The following is a 21098-nucleotide window of genomic DNA, read 5'->3' as shown; positions in this document are numbered from 1 at the left end:
TAAACACAAAGTGCATACAAAATATTTAAAACATCAATCAAAAACTGTCATGTTGAAGCAGTTCTTTGTTATAAAGGGTACTTTACATAATATAGTTATATATTTTGTTAAGATTAGGGTAGTTATTTTCATGAGATTTGATCGCAAGATTTCAGAGCGAAACACTTTCTCTTTTACATTGATAATATGAGATGAAAGAACGAAATGAAAAAAAGAAAGTGTTTAGATAGGATGAATCCTTTACATGATAAAAAGCATAATACAGTTCTCAATTTAATTTCTAGTCTTACTATATTTTTATAATATAAATTTTACTGTGATTAATTTGATGATTCGTTTGTGATTAAAGGCCAAATTTATGATTTGTGTTTTAAAATTAAAAGATAATGTGATACATTCATATCAAGACAATTCCAAATAACATTTTTAAATATTCATATTAAAAAGTCAGAATATAATGTTATAGCTTAGTTGGAAAAGACCCATAGATTTAAAGACCAGAACTTTGGCATATCTATATATAACTATGTACACGATAGAAACACAAATCGTTTCGATGAAAGAAAAAAATTCCTTGTGGTATGGAATAATGAAAATAAATAATATTTTTCCTAGCTGTATGGAATAATATAATATACAAGATATTTCAAAATGAAAAGTTAAGAAAGTTATATTTTTGCAGTTAGAAATTCGATTCCTTTTTTCAATATTGATGAACACAGCAAAACAATTTCCATTGCCTACAGGACATCTGATGATTGTTATTTTTTGTTAAATTGCATTGTTGGTGTACAACAATTATTGTTATGAAATATAAATGTGTACCATTAGTGAAAAAAGTTTGCCAATCGCAATATCCTTACTCCTGCCTGTTTCAAATAAGATAACACTCAAACATACTAAAATGATAAGTATTTCTTTCCCTGGCACGAAAGCAGATAATTAGAACTTTATATGCTTGTAACGCAATTGAATTTATAATTGCAATTAAAAGCTTTAAAGCCATTAACTATCAAGAATATGGATTCTCAGTGTCTTTAAAATAAACGTAAATTATAACGTGTATAGATGACAAATGACAAAAACAAACTGTCAACCATCTCAAAAATCCATAAAACGAAATACAAATTCAAAGCAGAGCAATACGGACCTATAAAATATAGAAGTAAGATCAGGTGCCTAGGGGGAGTGAGCATCATCTGCTGACTGGTCACGCCCACCCTGTGCTCTTTGTCGAATTCAGGTAAAAACGGAAAAGTCCGGAGACAATTAGGTGGTTAATTATGGTCTAACAATTAGTATGAAAAACGTCAGCAGCATGAGACCAAGTGGAGGTTTGTTTTTGCTGAAAAGATCGTTGTATCGAAAATATAACTTACAAAAAGATGACTTCAAACGAGACTGTTGATAATCCTGTTTTATCAACTTGTTTATCACTAGCTTGCCTCGCCTTAGAAACTGTTTATACGAAGATCATGCCCTTGTGTATCAAATTAACTGAAAGATGAAAAACATATGCAGGTGATGAAGGCATTTTGCTACATAAGTAAGGAAAGTTGACTATAGAAAAATTGAAGTCATCACGTTTATCATAAAGTTTTGTCATTAGGTTACCATCAAGGTCCATTTTTAGTAAAATATCCAAATATGAAACAGAAGACCCAGACTATGTGGCATATTTTATTGAGCATTATTTAATCATTAAAACAACATACAGAATTCCTTGCAGAATTCAAGATTCTCTTTACAAATATATTTGTTTTTTTAATGCGATTACGTTATTTTTTTTTTTAATAAAGAAAAGGTATAAATGGGTAGCATAGTTAATTTCTCTATTCATTTGCATTCTCTTTGTTGTATTTAAATTGCTTGTGCATCACCATGTGTCTTCAGATGTAAGACTTTTGCTCACATTTTGATGACCTTCTTCGAATCTGAGACAAATCATTGTCCTATGAATTTAATTTTCTTTTTCTTTTATATTTTTTCATCTTTCATATACATGTGTTCATACCAATCGTCCTAATTTCCTATATTTCTATTTCGAATTTTAAAACATGAGATATCTTTATTCATGACAATAACATACACGGATCAAAAAAATATGGTAGGAAAGCCGTCACAATGATTTATGAATAATAGAACAAAAACATACCATATGAGATGTTCTCATATACTGTTCAATAAAATTAATAAAAATAATAGCAAATTTTTCAGACTTTCCAAAAATATAACATTGACTCAAGCGTTCCAAAACTGTGATAAAAAAATAAGTTTTTTCAAAAAACAAACATTGCGAAACAATGCTCAAGAGACTTTTATGACATTTTTATTGATGAGAAATGGAAAAAAACAAAATCAGAATTGAAATGGGAAAAGGAACGAGACATGAATGTAAATAACATATGGTGGAAAAGACAAAATTTATTATTTTTCAAAATAACTAACGACGTACAATTAAGATGGTTTCAATACAGGATTGTACATCGAATTATTGCGACTAATACTTATTTATATAAGATAGAAATAGTTGAATCAGAGTTATGTACATTTTGTAGATGTAATGCAGAAACTATTTGTCATCTTTTTGGGGAATGTGAATATGTGAGTGAAATCTGGGATAATTTACTAGTTTGGATGAAGGAAGAATTTGAATTAGATATACCATTGAACATAATAGATGTTATATTTGGTAGATACTACAAATATTATAATATTATCAATATAATAATATGTATTGTAAAGAGACATATATATAGAAAAAGGAGTAGAAAAGAATTACCCTCCTTTACTGGAATCAAACGTGAAATACTATATTATTACAAATGTGAAAAATTTATTTACACGAAAAATTGTGAATTAGAGAAATTTCATGTAAGATGGGCGAGGCTGTCCTTTAATAATGGATGTTGATTTTAAGCCTTTTGCCCCTATGATCTTAGATATTACAAACTACTTTATTTTTGTTTATTGTAAAATGCTGATTTTTCGTACTTGATTATGATGTAGAGTAATGTGCATATACATGCAACTGAATGAGTGGGTGTATGAATGATGCTATTTGTAAAAACACCCTGTTTCAAAATTTTTTCAGTATATATAATGTTAACTTATAGACTCCAAGGCTCCCCAACCTCGGCTATAAGAATACTTCTACATGTTCTGGGGTAATAAACACAGTTGTTATAAAAAAAAAACATTGCGAAACAATAAATAAGTTCGTAGAAAAAATCAGCAAAAAACTATCCTTTAATTTTTTTTTAGCTTGGTTATTTGATGACTAATTCATTATGTTTTGTTTATCTATTTCCCCAGTCATCAGAGCTCTCCTTTTCTTCCTGTTCACTACATTGCTTGGCATGCATTGGTTTAATTCAACTCATTGTGTCCAACTGATTTACTATAGAAATAAGGCGAGCTGTGATTATAAGGTATCTGATATGTAGAACTTTGTTTTTGAGCCACGTATTTCAAAACAATAAAAACTAAAAGTTTAATTTTCTGTAGGATGATTTTGTATTACTTCACTTTGTTCTTGTTCATCCGACATACTAAGGAAAACTCGGAGTGCATCAAGTAAGCATTAGCTAATTATAACTTGTAAATGCTTTTTGAAATACTTTTTGAATAACTTTATCAAAATAGCAAGTCTAACATACACTTTTACCATCCAGATTATTTTCTCCTTGCTGCGTAAACGAATACCTAAATGAAGTTAACAACAGCTGTAGTGGTAAGTGGATGATGCTGGCTACTTATACTTGGCTGGGTTTTTTTTTAAGTCACTCAATCCACTCTTTATCATGTATTTGCAGTAATTATTTCAACTTTTATCAGTTATAATCTGGCTTTCAAACTTAAAACAGTATTAAATAATATAGGAATCAATTCGAAACTGTTTATGAGAGTTATCATGAAGATATTGAATTCATTCCTTATACTTCAATTCACATTCAATTAAAACAATGATTTAAATCTACAATTGGAGTGCACATCTACAGTTATCACTCTATCTTGCCAAAAATATCTAGTTCTAATGATTTTGGAGAACTCTTGTAAAAACATTTTGATCGAAAATGTAAGAACAATATAGATACTTCTAAAACAAAAGTAATCTTTCTCAAATGAAAGAGGATGAGTATAAACATAACCAAAACTAATTATTCCATAAAAAGACATCAAAATTAAGTAAAACATGACTGATAAATTACGAATGGTTATCTAAATAAAAAATATAATATTGAGGAAAAAGAAATAATAGAAAAACAATATGATCTTTCGCTGAAGATGGAAGACGTTAATTAATTACTAGCAATCAATATAACTCACATAATTCCAATGACTGGTGTAAATAGCTAAATAATATAGTCCGTTTTTGGAAGGAAGTATCTTTACTTCAGCTGTTTTGCTGCAATATTGCACATCTTGATAGCAGTTTTGTCATATTTATTGTAATGAAAAACACAAGGTCAACAAAAACACTGTTAATCACATATGTTTCATTTGCTTTACATTAATTATTTTTTCAACTTATTAGTTTTAAGGTATATGGAATTGCAATGCATGAATTTCTTATATCCTCAAAAGCCGTGTAGTAATGATGCTTATATTGTCTCTAGATATCTTTATTTCTATAATGATAAAAAAGTCATAATTAACTAATTTCTTTTTCAAATTTTGGTTCTGTCATACATGCCTAATCCCAACAATTTTAAACCCCTGTTTGAAATATTTTAAAGACGTTCAATTGTGTGCATCATTCATTTTTACTTATAAATTTAATGTGTCCTCCGAATTCCCTATGGTTGGAATAGTAAACGTGACCTTCTGTGTTTGTGCCACATGTTACTCATGTAACTCATTTGTTATTCATGTTCTCAACTTCACAGAATGTCCCTACGGAAGCTTTGGAATTAACTGTAAACAATCCTGCCCCCCTGGATACTATGGACGGCTGTGTAGATCTATCTGTGAGTGTGACGTCTCGGAGTGTCATCACGTGACTGGCTGTATTACGACAGACGGTACATTTTCACCATTTTTAATGGTGATGGTATTCTTTAAAAAATTATTTCACCATTGAATGATCATTGAATACAATTGACTAATTAGACAGATTTTTTTCCTTTGTGAGGGTTTTTCGTCTATTCTCTTATTTGCTGAATAGCACGATTAAATTGATGCATTCTTAAAATTAACAAAAACAACAACAAGCTTTATTGAATATTAAATTAACTGTTACTTCTCAGGACTCTTTGGCAAGCTGCAAAAATGCACCTCGAATATATGAACCTCACATGAGTTGTACGTTTTTGTACAAAATAGTGTCCATTTGGCTAAGTGATTTTGAATGAGGGGGTGTTATTGACGCCTACCGATTACATTTCAGTTTCCTTTTTTTTGGTCATTAAGACAATTTTGTTTTCAATTACACAAGGAACAACAAATGTTCAACCACGAGAAGGATTAGAAATAGAGCCTGCAGTTAACCTCTTCATGAATATACTGACTACTAACGCTAAACAAAAGCATACGCAAGGTAAACTTAATGTTATAATGTGAAGGCTTTTAGTCTATATATGCTGTGAAGATAGATACATTTTATGAAAGTTTGATCGGATACAGTAATAATACACACCAGTATATAAACAGCAAGACAAATCTCGCTTTGTTATAAGAATATACCTCATAAATATTGATTTTTACTAGAAATATAGAGTGAGTTTGATTATTTTAAACATTCGTATCATATTTATTAAATTTATTAAGACTAGGTTGTTTAACGCTCAAGTGTCAACTACATTTTTGATTGAGTAAAACAGAGCGATTTTAATCGTTATCCAATTTAACAAGTGAGATTCGATTACACAAAAACACTGGGACACTGAAATGTAACCTCTTCACATGGTAATTGAACGTATGTATGTTAATCTGTTTTCGATGCTAAGTGATACCAAAATACCTTTTAATCGCCGTTGTGTTAAAAACGAGGAAGCGGTTATATAGACTTATGTTTCGTTTGAAAATGCATCAAATCAGGCAGTTGAAGCACATAAAAATATCTTAATCGGATGTATAAATGTTTTTTGAAAGAATATGATGATTTTAATAATTTGTCAATTGATTATGTGTTTCATTATAGGTGACCATTTTTGCAACGTATTTATTTTTCTATGTAAAATTGGCGGACAGAGGTGGATTATAAGGGGTCACAATTTTCTACCAGGACAAGAAGAGTATCCGACCCACTGTGATTAATGCAGTTATTTTGTAGATGTTTGTGCCACATCTATTTTTTATTGAACATATATATATATATATATATATATATATATATATATATATATATATATATATATATATATATATATATATATATATATATATATATATATATATATATGAGTCTGATGTCCTTAAATAAACTTGTTAAGATAAGTAATTATTAGTTAAACAAACAAAATCAATCAGATTTTTATCTTAAATTCAATCGTTTCAAAGACATCTGTCCACACTTTACATGCATGTTTTATTCAACTTAAATTGAATTAGTTTGGTGAAAGGATTTTTTAAAAAGTTTCTTAAAGTAGTTTATGAATAACAAAGAATAAGGAAATATACCGTGGATGAACCTTTTTCTTGATTTCTTTTGATAAAAAGTATAAAAGGTGTAATTAACATTGAAACACTTATCATGTCTTTTGTTTATTTTTTGGGTTGATAAGCATTGGTTGCTAATAAATTGATGATATTAAAAAAAAAACATGATTTGACGTTAACACACAAAAACATAATGTTAATTTACAAATATCAAGTTTCAAGTGAGATTAAGAACTCGCAACTCTGTTTTGTAAATGACTCTCATAATTTTTGTCCGGGGGGGGGCATATTTGTAAATTAACGGCCAGGCTTCTATAATAACTAGGTATTTTTTGTGCTTTATCATTATCTCCTTAAAATTCTTAGAAATTCATCCGGGTTCAAATAAATTTTTACTATCTGGTACATCAAAAATTCTCTTAAAAAGTAAGAATGCTGCAAAACTTTTATGACCTTCTTGTGTGAATGAGACCAAATCATAGCTCTGTGCATTACAAATTCATACACGTTTCTTGTATTGACCAAACAATTTGAAAATACTAACACATATTTTAAATTTCATAAACAGGTGTTAATGCTTAACATCCTAGTTTCTCTTTTTTAATGTAAATTTTTGAAAACAGCTGAGACAAATTATATCTTTATGACGATAAAACATGCTCATATCATATCAAAGTTATTATAGAAGCCTGGCCGTCCCTTTGATTTATAGATAGTAGAACGCTTACACACCAATTAATGTTCATGTAGACTGTTGAGAAAAAAACAGCAAAAATAACTTTTCTAACTCATCAACTAATAGCATGTGACCCGATAGTTCAAAAATTGGATACAAATTAACTAATATGATAACCAACAGTATGAATTAATAGATTAGAATGTAAAAATATCAAAAACTAAACGGACATCTATACTTCAATTTTAATTAGCTCTTTTATTATATCACTAACTGAATTTATTTTGTCAATCTATTTCCCAAGTCATAAAGGCTTTTATTTTCTTCCTGTTCAGCATAAAGTTTGATGTGCTTTAGTTTAATTTGATTCACAGCGTCCAGCCGTTTGACATAGGAAATACTGTACACTGTGTTTTAAAGGTATTTGATATTTAGAACCTTGTTTTTAAACTATGTTTTTGAGAGCAATGAAAGCTAAAAGTTTAATTTTCTGTAGGATGATGTTGTGTTTCGTCAATTTGTTCTTGTTTATTCGATATACTGAGGAAAACTTGGAGTGCAACAAGTAAGCATCAGCTATTTTTATCTTGTTAATATGTTTAAATACTTTGAAAATAGCTTCCATTTAAAATGTTAACTACTTTCACAAGTCTTTTACCATAAAGGTTATCGTCCAATTCGTGTTGCGTCAACCAATACCTCAATGAAGTTAACAACAGCTGTATTGGTAAGTAGATGGTGATGGTTAGTTATACTAATTTTTATATTATATCATTGCAATATGGCCTTTTAATCTTTAAACCGCATAAGATTTTAAAGGTATCAACTCAATCTGTTCAAACCTGTTTATGATGGAATAAATCATGTAGACATTAAATTTAATAATCGTTGGAATCAATTCTCTATCACCAAGAACACAAATTAGGATGAGTTTGCCTCATGCCTTTAAACAGTAACAATATGTACAAAAATTTAATGTGAAGACTAGCGTTTTGAAATACTGAAGAATCATTATTTAAATTTGTAGGTGCCAATTTTCGTGGATTGTGGGGTTTTTTGCTTATGTGTGGGAATGTTATTTCGTGGATCCCTCGGTTTTGAGATTCTGTCAAAACATACTTCTTTCTAAATTTGTTTTTTCATGGATGTAAATGCGTTTAGGAAAGTTACCCACAAATACAATGAAAATTGAATTTCATGAATTCTAATGAATTCAGAATACACATCTAACGCAAGCCATTATGACGCTATCAAAAAAAGTTTAAATCTTAATGATTCAGGCAATAAAATGGCCCATTACAAACGAATATTGAAAAATAATATTTTATAATTTTAAATTTCAGTCTACACGAAAAAATCTATAGAATTTTTCCTGATTATGTCATATCATTAATGTTTAAGGTTGTTACAGAAAATCAATAAAATTTACATAGTCTCGATAATATAACATTGAAACCAGGACCAGTGTACTCAATTATATGATAGAGATAATAGATAATAGTGTCTTTAAGTAAGCTTCTTTGTTGCAATTATTATTTTTACACCGTGTATCATTTAACTTTGTTTGATTTTTACAGAGTGTCCTTACGGACGCTTTGGCTGGAATTGTAAATCATCTTGTCCTTCTGGGTATTATGGACGTCTGTGTAAATCTTCCTGCGAGTGTGACGCCTTGGAGTGTCATCACGCGACTGGCTGTACTACGACCATTGGTACTTTTTTGTTTTGTTTATTGAATCGCTTTCTCTACTTTATACAAGCATATGTGATCTAAAAAAGTTTAAAATGAACATTAGGAAATTATTCAATCGCAAATCATTTAACATATGTTATTAATAAATAATCCTAATTGATTTGGCAATCGATTTGAAATCTTACAAAGAACAATTATTAATATGCTTTTTCTGTTAACAAAACAAGTCATTAATTTCAAGTAGAATATTAAAATGTAGGCCCCTTTGCGTAGATTTAATTACAATTCATAAAAAAGGAGCATGATTACAATTTGAGCAAAAAGTAATGAAATTTTACGTGAAGGTTTTGCTAAGGGATGGATGAAACTTTAAATATCAAGTTTCAAGTGAGATTAAGAACTCGCAACTCTGTTGTGTAAATGACTCTCATAATTTTTGTCCGGGGGGGGGGGGGGGGGCATATTTGTTTCTTAATAGAAAAAGAATACTGAAAAACAAGCTGGAACCAACATTAGAAATTCTTTAATGTAATAAAAGCTGACAAGAATTTATAAAAATGCGCTATTTTTCTTTTGTGTCACACTACTGTCATGTTACTCAACAAGAGGCCCATGGGCCACATTGCTCACCTGAACAGCAGTTCCTTGTAACATTACATTTCGTAGCATATGCTTTTTCTATTTTAATCATTGAACCCCTTTCTGGGGACCCAGTAATGGTCCGAGGTTTATGGTTGGCTTGAACAACATAAATAGTAACATAGGAATGAAAATGTGTAGCACTGCGGTGGGACCGCACGTACACAACCTGAAAAACTGAACGTAGAAGAGTTCCACTTCAAGAGGAATAACTCTCAGACTGTACAGAACATTAAGAAAGATAACTCTTGGTTCCACTACATTAAAGTTTACATAATTTGAGGATCCTTGCATAGTAATCTCACAAACTGTAGCATTATAGTTCTCGAGAAGAACTTTTTAAAAACATTTTCAATATATCTATTTATGTTAAACTTTGAACCCCTTTTGGGGCCACAGTATTAGTCCAGTGCTAAAGTTTTAATTATTTGGAATCTACATTATTTAAGGATGCTTGCATAATTATCTCACAAGCTGAAGCATTATAGTTCCCTAGAAAAAGATTTTTCAACATTTTCCCTCTATATTTCTATGCTAAACTTTGAACACCTCTTAGGGCCCCAGTATTAGATTGAGGTCACGGCTTTTATAATTTCGAATCTACACTATTTGAGGGTGCTTACGTAGTTATCTGACAAATTGATGCATTGTAGTTCTCGAAAAGAAGATTTTAAAACATTTTCCATATATACCGGTACTTCTACATTTAACTTTAAACCCATCTTGGGTCCCTAGTATTAGTTCAGGGGTCACTATTTTAAAACTGTCGAACCTTCATTATCCAAGGTTGTATGCATGATAGTAATTGTAGCAAATTGTAGCATTGTAGTTCTCGAGAAGAAGATTTTTTAACCTGTTACCTTTATATTTCTATAATAAACTTTGACCCCATCTTGGGGCCCCATTATTGGTCCGGGGGTCACGATTTTACGAATTAGGAATCTACATAAGCCAAGGATGCATGCATAGATATTCCACTAACTAAAACATTGTAGTTCTTGAGAAGAAAATTTTTAAACTTTTCCTTTGTTTTTTAAAATGTTTAAATTTTGAACCCCTCTTGGTGCGCATCAATTGTCCGGGAGTTACAATTTTTTTAATCTACATTATTTAAGGATGTACATGTATGCATAGTAATATCCCAAACAGTTGCACGATGGTTCTTGAGAAGATTTTAAAACATTTTCCTATATATGTTAAAATCTAAACCCCTCCTGGGGCCCCACTTTTGTTCGGGGGTCACGATTTTTACAATCTTCACTATATATACAACCTTTTGTGTATGTATTGGCATTTTTGGTGAAGTGGTTCTTGAGAAGAAAATTTTTAAACATTTTTCATATGTAGTTCTATGTTAAATTTTGATCCCCGCCTGGGGCCCCAGTTTTGGTCCGAGGGTCACGATTTTTACAATTTAGAATCTTCACTATATATACAAGCGTATGTGTAAATATTGGCATTTCTGGTGCAGTGGTTCTTGAGAAGAAGATTTTTTAAACATTTTCCTATGTATTTCTATGTTAAACTTTGAACCCCGCCTGGGGCCCCAGTTTTGGTTTGAGGGTCACGATTTTTACAATTTAGAATCTTCATTATACATACAAGCTTTTGTGTAAATATTGGCATTTCTGGTGCAGTGGTTCTTGAGAAGAAGATTTTTTAAACATTTTCCTATGTATTTCTATATATGTTAAACTTTGAACCCCGCCTGGGGCCCCAGTTTTGGTCCGAGGGTCACGATTTTTACAATTTAGAATCTTCACTATATATACAAGCTTTTGTGTAAATATTGGCATTTCTGGTGCAGTGGTTCTTGAGAAGAAGATTTTTTAAACATTTTCCTATGTATTTCTATGTTAAACTTTGAACCCCGCCTGGGGCCCCAGTTTTGGTCCGAGGGTCACGATTTTTACAATTTAGAATCTTCACTATATATACAAGCTTTTGTGTAAATATTGGCATTTCTGGTGCAGTGGTTCTTGAGAAGAAGATTTTTAAAGACATGCACCCTATACTCACTGTTTCGCAATTATCTCCCTTTTGAAAAGGGCTGTGCCCTTTATTTTAACAATTTATAATCCCCTTTCCATAAGGATGCTTTGTACCAAATTTGGTTAAATTTGGCCCAGTGGTTTTTGAGAAGAAGTTGAAAATGTGAAAAGTTTACAGACGGACGGACAGACAGACAGACAGACGGACGGACGGACGGACGACGGACAACGGGTGAACAGAAAAGCTCACTTGAACCTTCGGTTCAGGTGAGCTAAAAATGAAATGTGGCGATAACAAAGTGTTTCTAATCAAAAGTCTAAAAAAAAAAATACACGAGCGAAGCAAACATGCACCTCTACTAAAGAGGTAGGATCAGAAATCATGAAGGAGTAAGCATCCTCTGCTGACCTGTCAAACCTGCCGTGTGCTCTTTGTCGTACCACAGGGCGAAAAACCATCTTTAAGCAAGTCCTTAAAGGTGGCTTAAAGGTGACTTAAAGGAGCTTAAAGGCTATACAACCTTTAAGCCGCCTTTAAGTCACCTTTAAGCAAGTGCTTATAGGTCCTTAATGTCCAAACTTCTTTAAGCCACCTTTAAGCCACCTTTAAGCCATCTTTAAGCATCTTTAAATGGCATTTACGCTCTCTTTACACTGCCTTTACACTGTCTTTAAGTGGCCTTTAAGTCAATATTGATCAAGCTGAACAATAAAAACATATATTAAATGCAAAAGCTCTTTTATAGAGATGGGAGGGGGTCATCCGAGTGATAATATAATTTCCAAGGAAGGGGGGGGTGTGTTCCAGGCGGTTTTAATCGTCGCTCCATTAAACACAGATCGCTATCATCAGCACCGCTCCGATGGACACAGATTGCCGTTATAAAATTCTTTATAATTTTTGGGGGGTTTCAACATTATTGTAGGGATGAGCGCAGTCTCTGTATCTTAATATGTGCATAAAACTAATTAAAGTATGTTTGTTTCCTATTATAAATTAATCGGTGAAAAAAATCTCTCTCTCTCTCTCTCTCTCTCTCTCTCTCTCTCTCTCTCTCTCTCTCTCTCTCTCTCTGTTCCTCCGGTTATTAAACAAAATAAAGATAATGAACCAAAAATGCATGATTTAATTTGATAATCGGTTTAAGGTTTGTATTTTTTTTTCAATTTTCATTATTTCTAACTCTAGATCTGCTAGATACATGTTAAAGATGAAAAGACCCTCAACTGCCTTTGTTATATCAGGCAGGATATTACTGCTTTGTTTGTCTAGACATAGTTTTGTTCGTTTGTGTATATCTAATTAGAGTCTATTGTTTGTCCAACTTAAGAAAACCCCTGGAACTAACACAGAATATACAAGATATACACAACAGTTGTGTCGTGTGCCCAGGTGCATGTTTGTGTATATCTAATTAAAGTCTATTGTTTGTCCAACTTAAGAAAACCCCTGGAACTAACACAGAATATACAAGATATACACAACAGGTGTGTCGTGTGCCCAGGTGCACGTCAGGGTTTCTAAAGACGTTGAATCTTCGTATGTACGAGTATACAATAAGTCTAGTGAATAAAAGTTAATTTACATTTGTAATTCATTTTCAAAGTATTATTTCCTAGCTCTAGGTTTCAAAGATGTTACGTCTACAAATTAACGATACATGTATGTAAGAGTAAAATCTTGAGGCTAATTAATTAATGTACCGGTGATTATAAATAGGGGTTGATTATTTAAATATATGTATAAGGGTAAATATGTCAAATATACCCGGCCTGGCTCATCATACAATTGTATATACAAGTCATTTGCAATTGCCACATGCAGTAAATACGTCACCGGTAATTGGTAATTTTGTTTGTTATAGAATTGATAGTTTAAAAATCATGTACATACAATTACATGTAAATATTTAAACATATTGGAACGGCGCCGCGATCATGAAAACTGGGAAATTGCGGGAGATTGAACAAATACCCTAATAGTATCAATGCATTTCATAAAAGAAATGATTTCATTTTCTCTCTTACAATTTTATAGCTATAAATTAGATGAACGTATATCTACTCGGTTTAAATTTATTAACTAAGAAAGCCTACTATAGTGAACCTAACGGTTTCCATTTAGGTATAATATATTTTTGTTCACTGAAGACCAAGTTCCGTATTTCATTCTAAATACACGCATGCATGTAATTTATAAATTAGATATAATTGATTGTTACAAACTGAATGGTTTGTCAAAATCTTTTCAAGTAAACACATTCAATACAGTGATTCAATATCCACTCATATATAGGATATAAAAACGCTCATGTGTATGTAAGTTGCCATGGCGCAGAGGAAGTGTAGTGATGCTAGTAAACTGAGGGTCCCGGGTTCAATTCTCGTTGTGGCCGGTTTTTTTTTGTGTTTTTTTTTCATTTTTCTTTCTAGAACAAAAACCGTTTTAATACCTTTTCTTTTATAAAGTTAATACATTTTGTTGAAAATTAAGCACAATATTGAAATAAAAATTTTTTAATGGCTTAAAGGTGGCTTAAAGGTAGCTTAAAGGTGGCTTAAAGGTGGCTTAAAGAAGTTTGGACATTAAGGACCTATAAGTTGTCCTTAAAGGTGGCTTAAAGGTGGCTTAATGATAGTCTTTAAGCTGCTTTTAAGCCATCTTTACGCTTTCTTTAAGCCATCTTTAAGCAACACATATAGCTTAAAGGTAGCTTAAAGGTGGCTTTAAGATCGTCTTTAAGCTACCTTTAAGCATCTTTAAGCTATCTTTAAGGAGAACTTAAAGATGGTCATTCATCCTGTGTACTCGGGAAAAACGGAAAAATCCGTAGGCAAATCGGTGATCGATAATGGCTCAACAGTTAGTATGAATAACGTCAGTCAGCACACGACCAAGCAGAAGATTGTACCCTCTGACATAGTCGTTATATTGACGATAGAACTTATGAAATGATGACTTCAATCGAGACTGTTGATGGTCTTTTTTATTAGCTTGTTTGTCAGTGGCTTGCCTAGATTTAGATGATGTATAAGACCTAGAGTATCACCCATGCTTTTTTTTGTTTTTGTTTTTTTTTTTTATTGAACTTTCCCATATTCACATACCATAGATTAGGTATTGCACATAAACATATATACATATATGTTGCAATGTATACATTAACATTTATCGTATTTGTTTGGTAGATATATTCAATGTTTTGATACAAAGTATATGTACATGTATGCATTACTTCTCAGAATAGTTACAAAATAATTTGAACAATTGTGGTATATAAATATATGTGAAAAATGGTTTTCTTTTTAGAAAAAAAAAGGGAAAAATTCAAAGATAGAATAAAAGAAATAATAATAATAAGAAACAGAGACATTAAGGAGAGAATATAGACGGTGATAAATGTTCCAAACGTTGAAATATATCTTTTCAATTAAATGATAATTACAATTTTTCAGAAGCAAGAGTTTTTCTATAAACAGTCTTCTGGTTATAGATTTCTTAATGCTTTTTACATTTAGCCTTGATGTTTTCATTTTAGTTTGCAGAATGCATTGTTTTGTGAAAAGAATGATTAAATTTTCCAACCTATGAATATCTCTATTATTTACAGAAGCCTGTTAGTGCCACATAAGATATATAAAAAGAAAAGTCTATATTCAAAATTCATTGTATATATAAAAACACACACACACACATATATATATATATATATATATATATATATATATATATATATATATATATATATATATATATATATATATATATATATATATATATATATATATATATATATATATATATATATAAGATAAACTTGAATATATAAAAATAAGCAGCTTTATATAGAAAGGAATTGCCAATATATATAAAGAATTGTGTGTATATATATAAAGCTAGGTCGTGTATATATAAACAGTACTGTGATATATAAAAGCAACAGCGATAAATATATAAAGTGAAAACACTGCCTACGGAGGAGAGGATCAGCAATATTATGATCCCAGTGATTAGTTTGAACGATCTAATTAATGTTACATTACATGATTCCGCAGGGATTTGGGAAAAGTCAGTGTCAGATTTAAAGGGAGGGCATCCAGCACCCCTGCCTAAATTCTTTTTTCTGTCAAGTTTTCTTTCTGTTTCTTGTGTTTACTGTTGTAAATAAACGATGATATATTTTGTCAATACTTTACCTACTTTTAAGTTTCTACATTAAATAATACTTTCTATCAAATTTGCAGAATAGTTGTCTAGAACATTAATTTTACTTCATTCCACTTCGATGAACATGACATTTTATTTTCTATATTATTGTACAAATAATTAGGTAAGGAATTATCATTTCTTTGACAAAATGGCTCGAAGCAAACACAATATAAACTAATTTAATGTTAATAAATTTATAATATTATCAACAGAAGAACCAACATTTGATTGAAACTGACCAATAAAAACAAACATGTAAACTATATAACAAGACTTGAGCTTTGAAGAATATAAAAATCTGTATCTTGCTTGTAACTCAGTTTTTTTACTTTCAAATTTTGACTTGGCATTTAAAATACCCATATTAACCATTCTAAACACAACAATAATGAGATTAAACTGCCCCCCCCCCCCCCGCGCAAATAAAACCCAGCCTCAAGGAGTTTGTATAAAGCATTGATACAGGGGCGTCGGAAGGTATTTCATATTGGGACGGCGAATTTGATCGATAAAGGGGGGGGGGGGGACCGGATTTGGCTTGAAATGAAGATTGTACGATGTATCCAGTTATCCTTAACTTAATAAATTATATTGTCACTTATTTGATAGCATTATAAGAAACAAAGCAAAATTGTACTTAATATTAGTTTATTTAGTTTGACGACATGAAATGTGTATCAAGATAACGCAACTCACATTTATATTAGAGAAGTTAATATGCATGTATGAGCAACAATTTTGATTAAACTTATCAGTCTCTGTTGCACATCAAAACCTCCAAAAATGGATATCCATGAATCCGGCGTTGACACTAATTTGTTTGTTCATTTTCTAACAACTTCTCAAAAACATTCTTTGAAATTAAGTGGACCAGCCGGTTAGCTATTGAATCTTAAACTGCCTGCCTCGGGTGCATAACATTGCTGATCCTCTCCCCCGTAGGCAGGGTTTATCATGCAGACGCTGGACTGAACTCAGTTAAGGTCACTCAGTGGAAAATGTTCACTTTATATATTTATCACTGTTGCTTTTATATATCACAGTACTGTTTATATATACACGACCTAGCTTTATATATAAACACAATTCTTTATATATATTGGCAATTCCTTTATATATAAAGCTGCTTATTTTTATATATTTGAGTTTATCTTATATATGTGTGTGTTTGCAACATGATGTAGATGTATGAACTCTGTACGACGACACGCGTGATTAATTGCGTGCAAAGTAAGGCAGCGCTATCAGTTCAAGATAATGTGCGGATACTTTGGGTTTTAAAAAAAATTATATATTTTTTTTTCATTTTTGATTGTAGCTTTTGTATTTATTATTACAATGTGTAGTTCATGCATTTAGAAGTTCGTACAAGCTAATTGCCTGATCGGAAGAATCTAGCTGTAAATTTATCGACCGGCATATATACCCCAGTAGCATTGAAGGAGCGATCGAAACTAAATGCTTTTATAAATCCATCTCATTTTTTGCCTTTAATAAAATAGAAACAATCTAAATTAATGAAGTTTTCTTCCAACCATATCAATCCTAAGAACAAAAACGAGGCGCAAGCAAGTCCTACATATATCAAAGTATTCAAGCGCCGTATCCACAGCTGACATTAAAACAACTTGGTAACACGTTAGAAATATTTTGTACTTTATATTCAAGTATTGTAAGTCATTAAAATGGAAAAACAAAATTTTGTGTTGTTTTTTCAACTCAAATTCTGATCATACCCTTGCTAGTTTGAAATGATTTGTTTCATTCTGTACTTCTCTCTACTGTAAATAAATCTTTTTGACTTTTAGACAGCAATTCTGGCACAATTTCGATAAATCAAGTAACAACCCCAACCAATTTACGCCAACTACCAACAATCGCCAGTGCAACTGATAAAGTGGCCACCTATCAAGACACCAGGCTCAGGGGACTGGATCCTCACATTCACACCAAGGATGATCATACCTCTCCAGTGTCAACTATGGGGTTTATTCTGCTTGGCTCATTTTCCTCCCTCTGTATCATTGGGTGTATTCTTTTTATACGCTCGCAGTAAGTTTACACTGTTGCACACCTCTTGCAGTTTGTTTAAGGATAAATATGTTGCATAACTTGTAATTCTCTTGACAAAAATATATTTTCTGTATATCTAAGGAAAATGAAGTGGAAGTTCATAGGTACTCAGCGCTTTTCAGGGATAGGACGGGTTTATCTTTCTTGCCTTAATCAAGGTGGGTTTAATCCATATAATTTCATTCTTTAAATAATTTTCAAAACTCAATTAACAGTTTTACTTCAGGATTTAACTTTCTAGCTGTTAAATCTTAATTTAACCTTTAGAACCTTAACTATTAAAAAAATATTGGTTTTGTTCTCTATACGCAGCAATATTAAGGTGTTCCAGAATTAAATGTCTTATAATTGTTTAAATGAAATAAACTAGTAACGTAAGGATATATTTCAAAAAATGCACGTTGTGACCTAAAAATTCCTTATGACGTCATATCATACGATATACAGACAAGTGTCTTTCTACACATTGCTGCGAAATCAATCTGGAAATATTAACATTGATGCGTAGCTAGATGTTCATTATCTGTTTTAGTATTATCACGATCACTCTTTTAGATCAAACGGATTATTTATTTCGTCACAACAATAAATTTAGTATCGTTGTAGATCAGTATGGGTAAAGTTTCTGATCATCATACTAATTAAAAGAAATACTGTGGTTTCATTAATATTCAAGGGTATCAATTTTCGTGGATAACGTGAAAATCACACTTTCAAGGATATTTAAATTCGTGGCCAATGACCCCATCAATACAAAATGTTAATAGAAGTTGCATTTCAATGAACATTTAATTTCATGGATCAACTTAAAAACGAAATCCACGAAAATTGGTATTCAACGAATATTGATGAAACCACATTATTCTACTCAGGTGTGTTTTTGTACATACAAAGGAACAGTATCTCCGTTAAAACTAAATCTCACATATATATCAATTTAATGTTACCATGAATACGTTTTATTCTCTAATGACTAAGAAATAAATAATCATCAAAACCCTGTTTGAAAAAAATAATGCAAAATATATGTAAATTATTTTTAATTTCATTTCTGTAAATCTGCTAGTTGTGTCAATATTTTTGTAGATCGTCAACAAGAACTGATCCAGGAGTCAGAAGACATTGAACTCTCTAATGTTAACAGAACACGGGCATGTGGACAGGAAGAAGACGACAGTCCGTACTCTGAGATCAGATATTCCCAGTTTATTGGGGGAGCCAACACAGTCGGAGCATGTATGAACACATCGCCATGTACCATGCATCATTGTAACTCCGAAAAACATTATGACAAGTCAGAAAAAGAGTACACTTACCAAAAGTCTATGATTAAAAATGAATACGATCACGTCAACTTGAAAGTGAAATCTTCAGACATTGGGTCTGATAGGAATCTCAGTCTACCACACTCCAATGATGAGGAATACGTTTCCCTCATGAACAAGCCATCACTTGGAAAAGAAGTCCAAACGAAGGATGGTTTAAAATGTCACAATTTGACTCTTTCCAAAAACAAGATGACAGATATCAACAAAATGGGTAATATAAAAAACAAACCCCAGTGTCAATTAACAAGATACAGCTTTCAACGATTAGAATTTAAAAAAGTTGACGAAGACATTTCAGAAAACATCAAACACCATTCTGTAGCCGCTGACAGACAGTTTGACCCACAGAGTGACGACAGACCATATAGTTTGGCTGAGGGTTTGTCAGAAAACGATTTAAGTGAAACGGGTTTGCCAGAAAACGATTTAAGTGAAACTGAACGCAGAAACAGTGAAACAGAAGCACAGCCAAATCTATCAAAACTTAATATTTCTGAAAATTTAAACTTGTTAAATAACGATTTAAGTGAAGCATTAGAGGATTCTGTTAACTCAATAAACACCGATATCCCTGGGAAAAGAGAAGACACAAGTAGAGTGGGAAACAATGGTCAGTCAAGCACAAGACCTTACAGTTTTGCAATAATACCATAGTTAAAATCGAAATGCATACCTTTTACCGGGAGCAAAACTTATCAATAGACTGTTAATGCTGATTATATTAACACAAAACTATTGAGTTGTTTAAAGACTCTTCGATTTGAAAATGTTTGTTTAAAAAAAAAATAAAGGTTTTTGTGTAAGAGGTTTTCAATTAATACAATTAATACAAAAATGAGACAAGTTATTTCCTTATTCCTTCAATGTTTTAATTTTGCTGAAAAAATTCGTGTGTTAAGTGCGTGCTGTCTTTAATATATGTTCGTAAATTAGATGGCTATTAATTAACAAAGCTACAAAATTGCAATAAAGGTCATGTACCTTTTAATATCCATACCTTTTCGGAATTTTTGGCGAAAACTATTTATTAAATTGAACAAAATAAGCAAAATACAAATAAAAATGTTCAAATTATTTGTTTCGAAAATTGATAGTGTGCATTGATCACGTCATGATAAAATGGAGAATCTAAATGAGTACGTAATAAGGATTAAAACTGAAGAATTTTTTTTTTTTTTTTAAAAGCTGTATAACAGCTTTCAGAGTGTACAGGCAGAAGGATGCTTACCCTAGGAATATTTTTCTTATCTTTTGAATGAATTTGTTTTACCAATTTACACTTGTAATAATTCTAGATGTAGCGAAATTAAGTGCATTTAGATATGTTGAGAGGACCCTTACTAGAAACACATGATAAAATTTATTATTTTTTACATAAAAGGCAAAAATGGATATTACTTATCATCACATATTAAAATTGAGGTAAAAGCGCTATAATAGTATCTTTTGGTCTGTGCTGACAAATTTCTTTCTTATTCATATGATAAATATACTAGTATTTTTAGATGGTCCCTGAAAAAAAGACAGTATATGTGGAATCTTTTTAATTCGTGGGGTCAATGTTTGTCGTAAGGCGAAAATTTCCTTGTTTGTGGGAACGTAATTTCGTCGGAAGTAAGTTCTGTTTTGTAAATAAATATTAAACACATGGTTTTATAAAAGTTCATGGGGATGTCAATTCGTCGACAAGGTTTACCCACGAAAGCCACGAACATTGGTCCCTCACGAACAATGATGATTCCACAATATCATTTTATTGAAACTTAGCAAAAAAAACTGATATCAATGTAAATTACATTTGGTTAGAAATAAAGAGTTTTGTTACTATCGTTTTACGGATTCTCAAGCGGACTCCGTAATTTGTTTGCATTATAGATTCGGCTATTGT

The 21098-nt window shown here is 31.3% G+C and overlaps 2 protein-coding genes and 1 long non-coding RNA gene across 3 annotated transcripts in view; all 3 read left to right on the top strand.

The window, feature by feature from the left end:
- The first annotated feature begins 3344 nt into the window (after nt 1–3344).
- On the top strand, nt 3345–5679 carry LOC136274180 (uncharacterized). The gene is made up of 5 exons (XR_010712498.1): nt 3345–3431; nt 3508–3576; nt 3675–3733; nt 4890–5024; nt 5438–5679. It is a non-coding gene; the product is annotated as an uncharacterized lncRNA (long non-coding RNA).
- A 2069-nt stretch (nt 5680–7748) lies between these two features.
- LOC105346374 (uncharacterized) overlaps nt 7749–21098 on the top strand; it is a 28605-nt gene continuing 15255 nt past the window's right edge. The window contains exons 1-2 of the mRNA XM_066080651.1: nt 7749–7841; nt 7942–8003. Coding sequence (XP_065936723.1) covers nt 7774–7841; nt 7942–8003 — 130 coding nt within the window. The 5' untranslated portion in view covers nt 7749–7773. The remainder of the gene's footprint in view (nt 7842–7941; nt 8004–21098) is intronic.
- LOC136274179 (uncharacterized) lies at nt 17880–19916 on the top strand. Its single transcript, XM_066080653.1, has 2 exons — nt 17880–18040; nt 18969–19916. Exons 1-2 carry the CDS (start codon nt 17968–17970, stop codon nt 19862–19864), a joined length of 969 nt encoding a protein of 322 aa, XP_065936725.1. The 5' UTR covers nt 17880–17967; the 3' UTR covers nt 19865–19916.

This window comes from Magallana gigas, chromosome 3 (genome assembly GCF_963853765.1).
Source record: "Magallana gigas chromosome 3, xbMagGiga1.1, whole genome shotgun sequence".
Lineage (NCBI taxonomy): Eukaryota > Metazoa > Mollusca > Bivalvia > Ostreida > Ostreidae > Magallana > Magallana gigas.
Note: the sequence above shows the minus strand (reverse complement) of the source record. Positions and strands in the feature narration are given on the sequence as shown.

Coding starts and splice junctions, on each gene's coding strand:
- LOC136274179 (XM_066080653.1), top strand. CDS start 17,968: ATGAAGTGGAAGTTCATAGGTACTCAGCGCTTTTCAGGGATAGGACGG. Junction 18,041..18,968: donor TCTTTCTTGCCTTAATCAAG/GTGGGTTTAATC, acceptor ATATTTTTGTAG/ATCGTCAACAAGAACTGATC.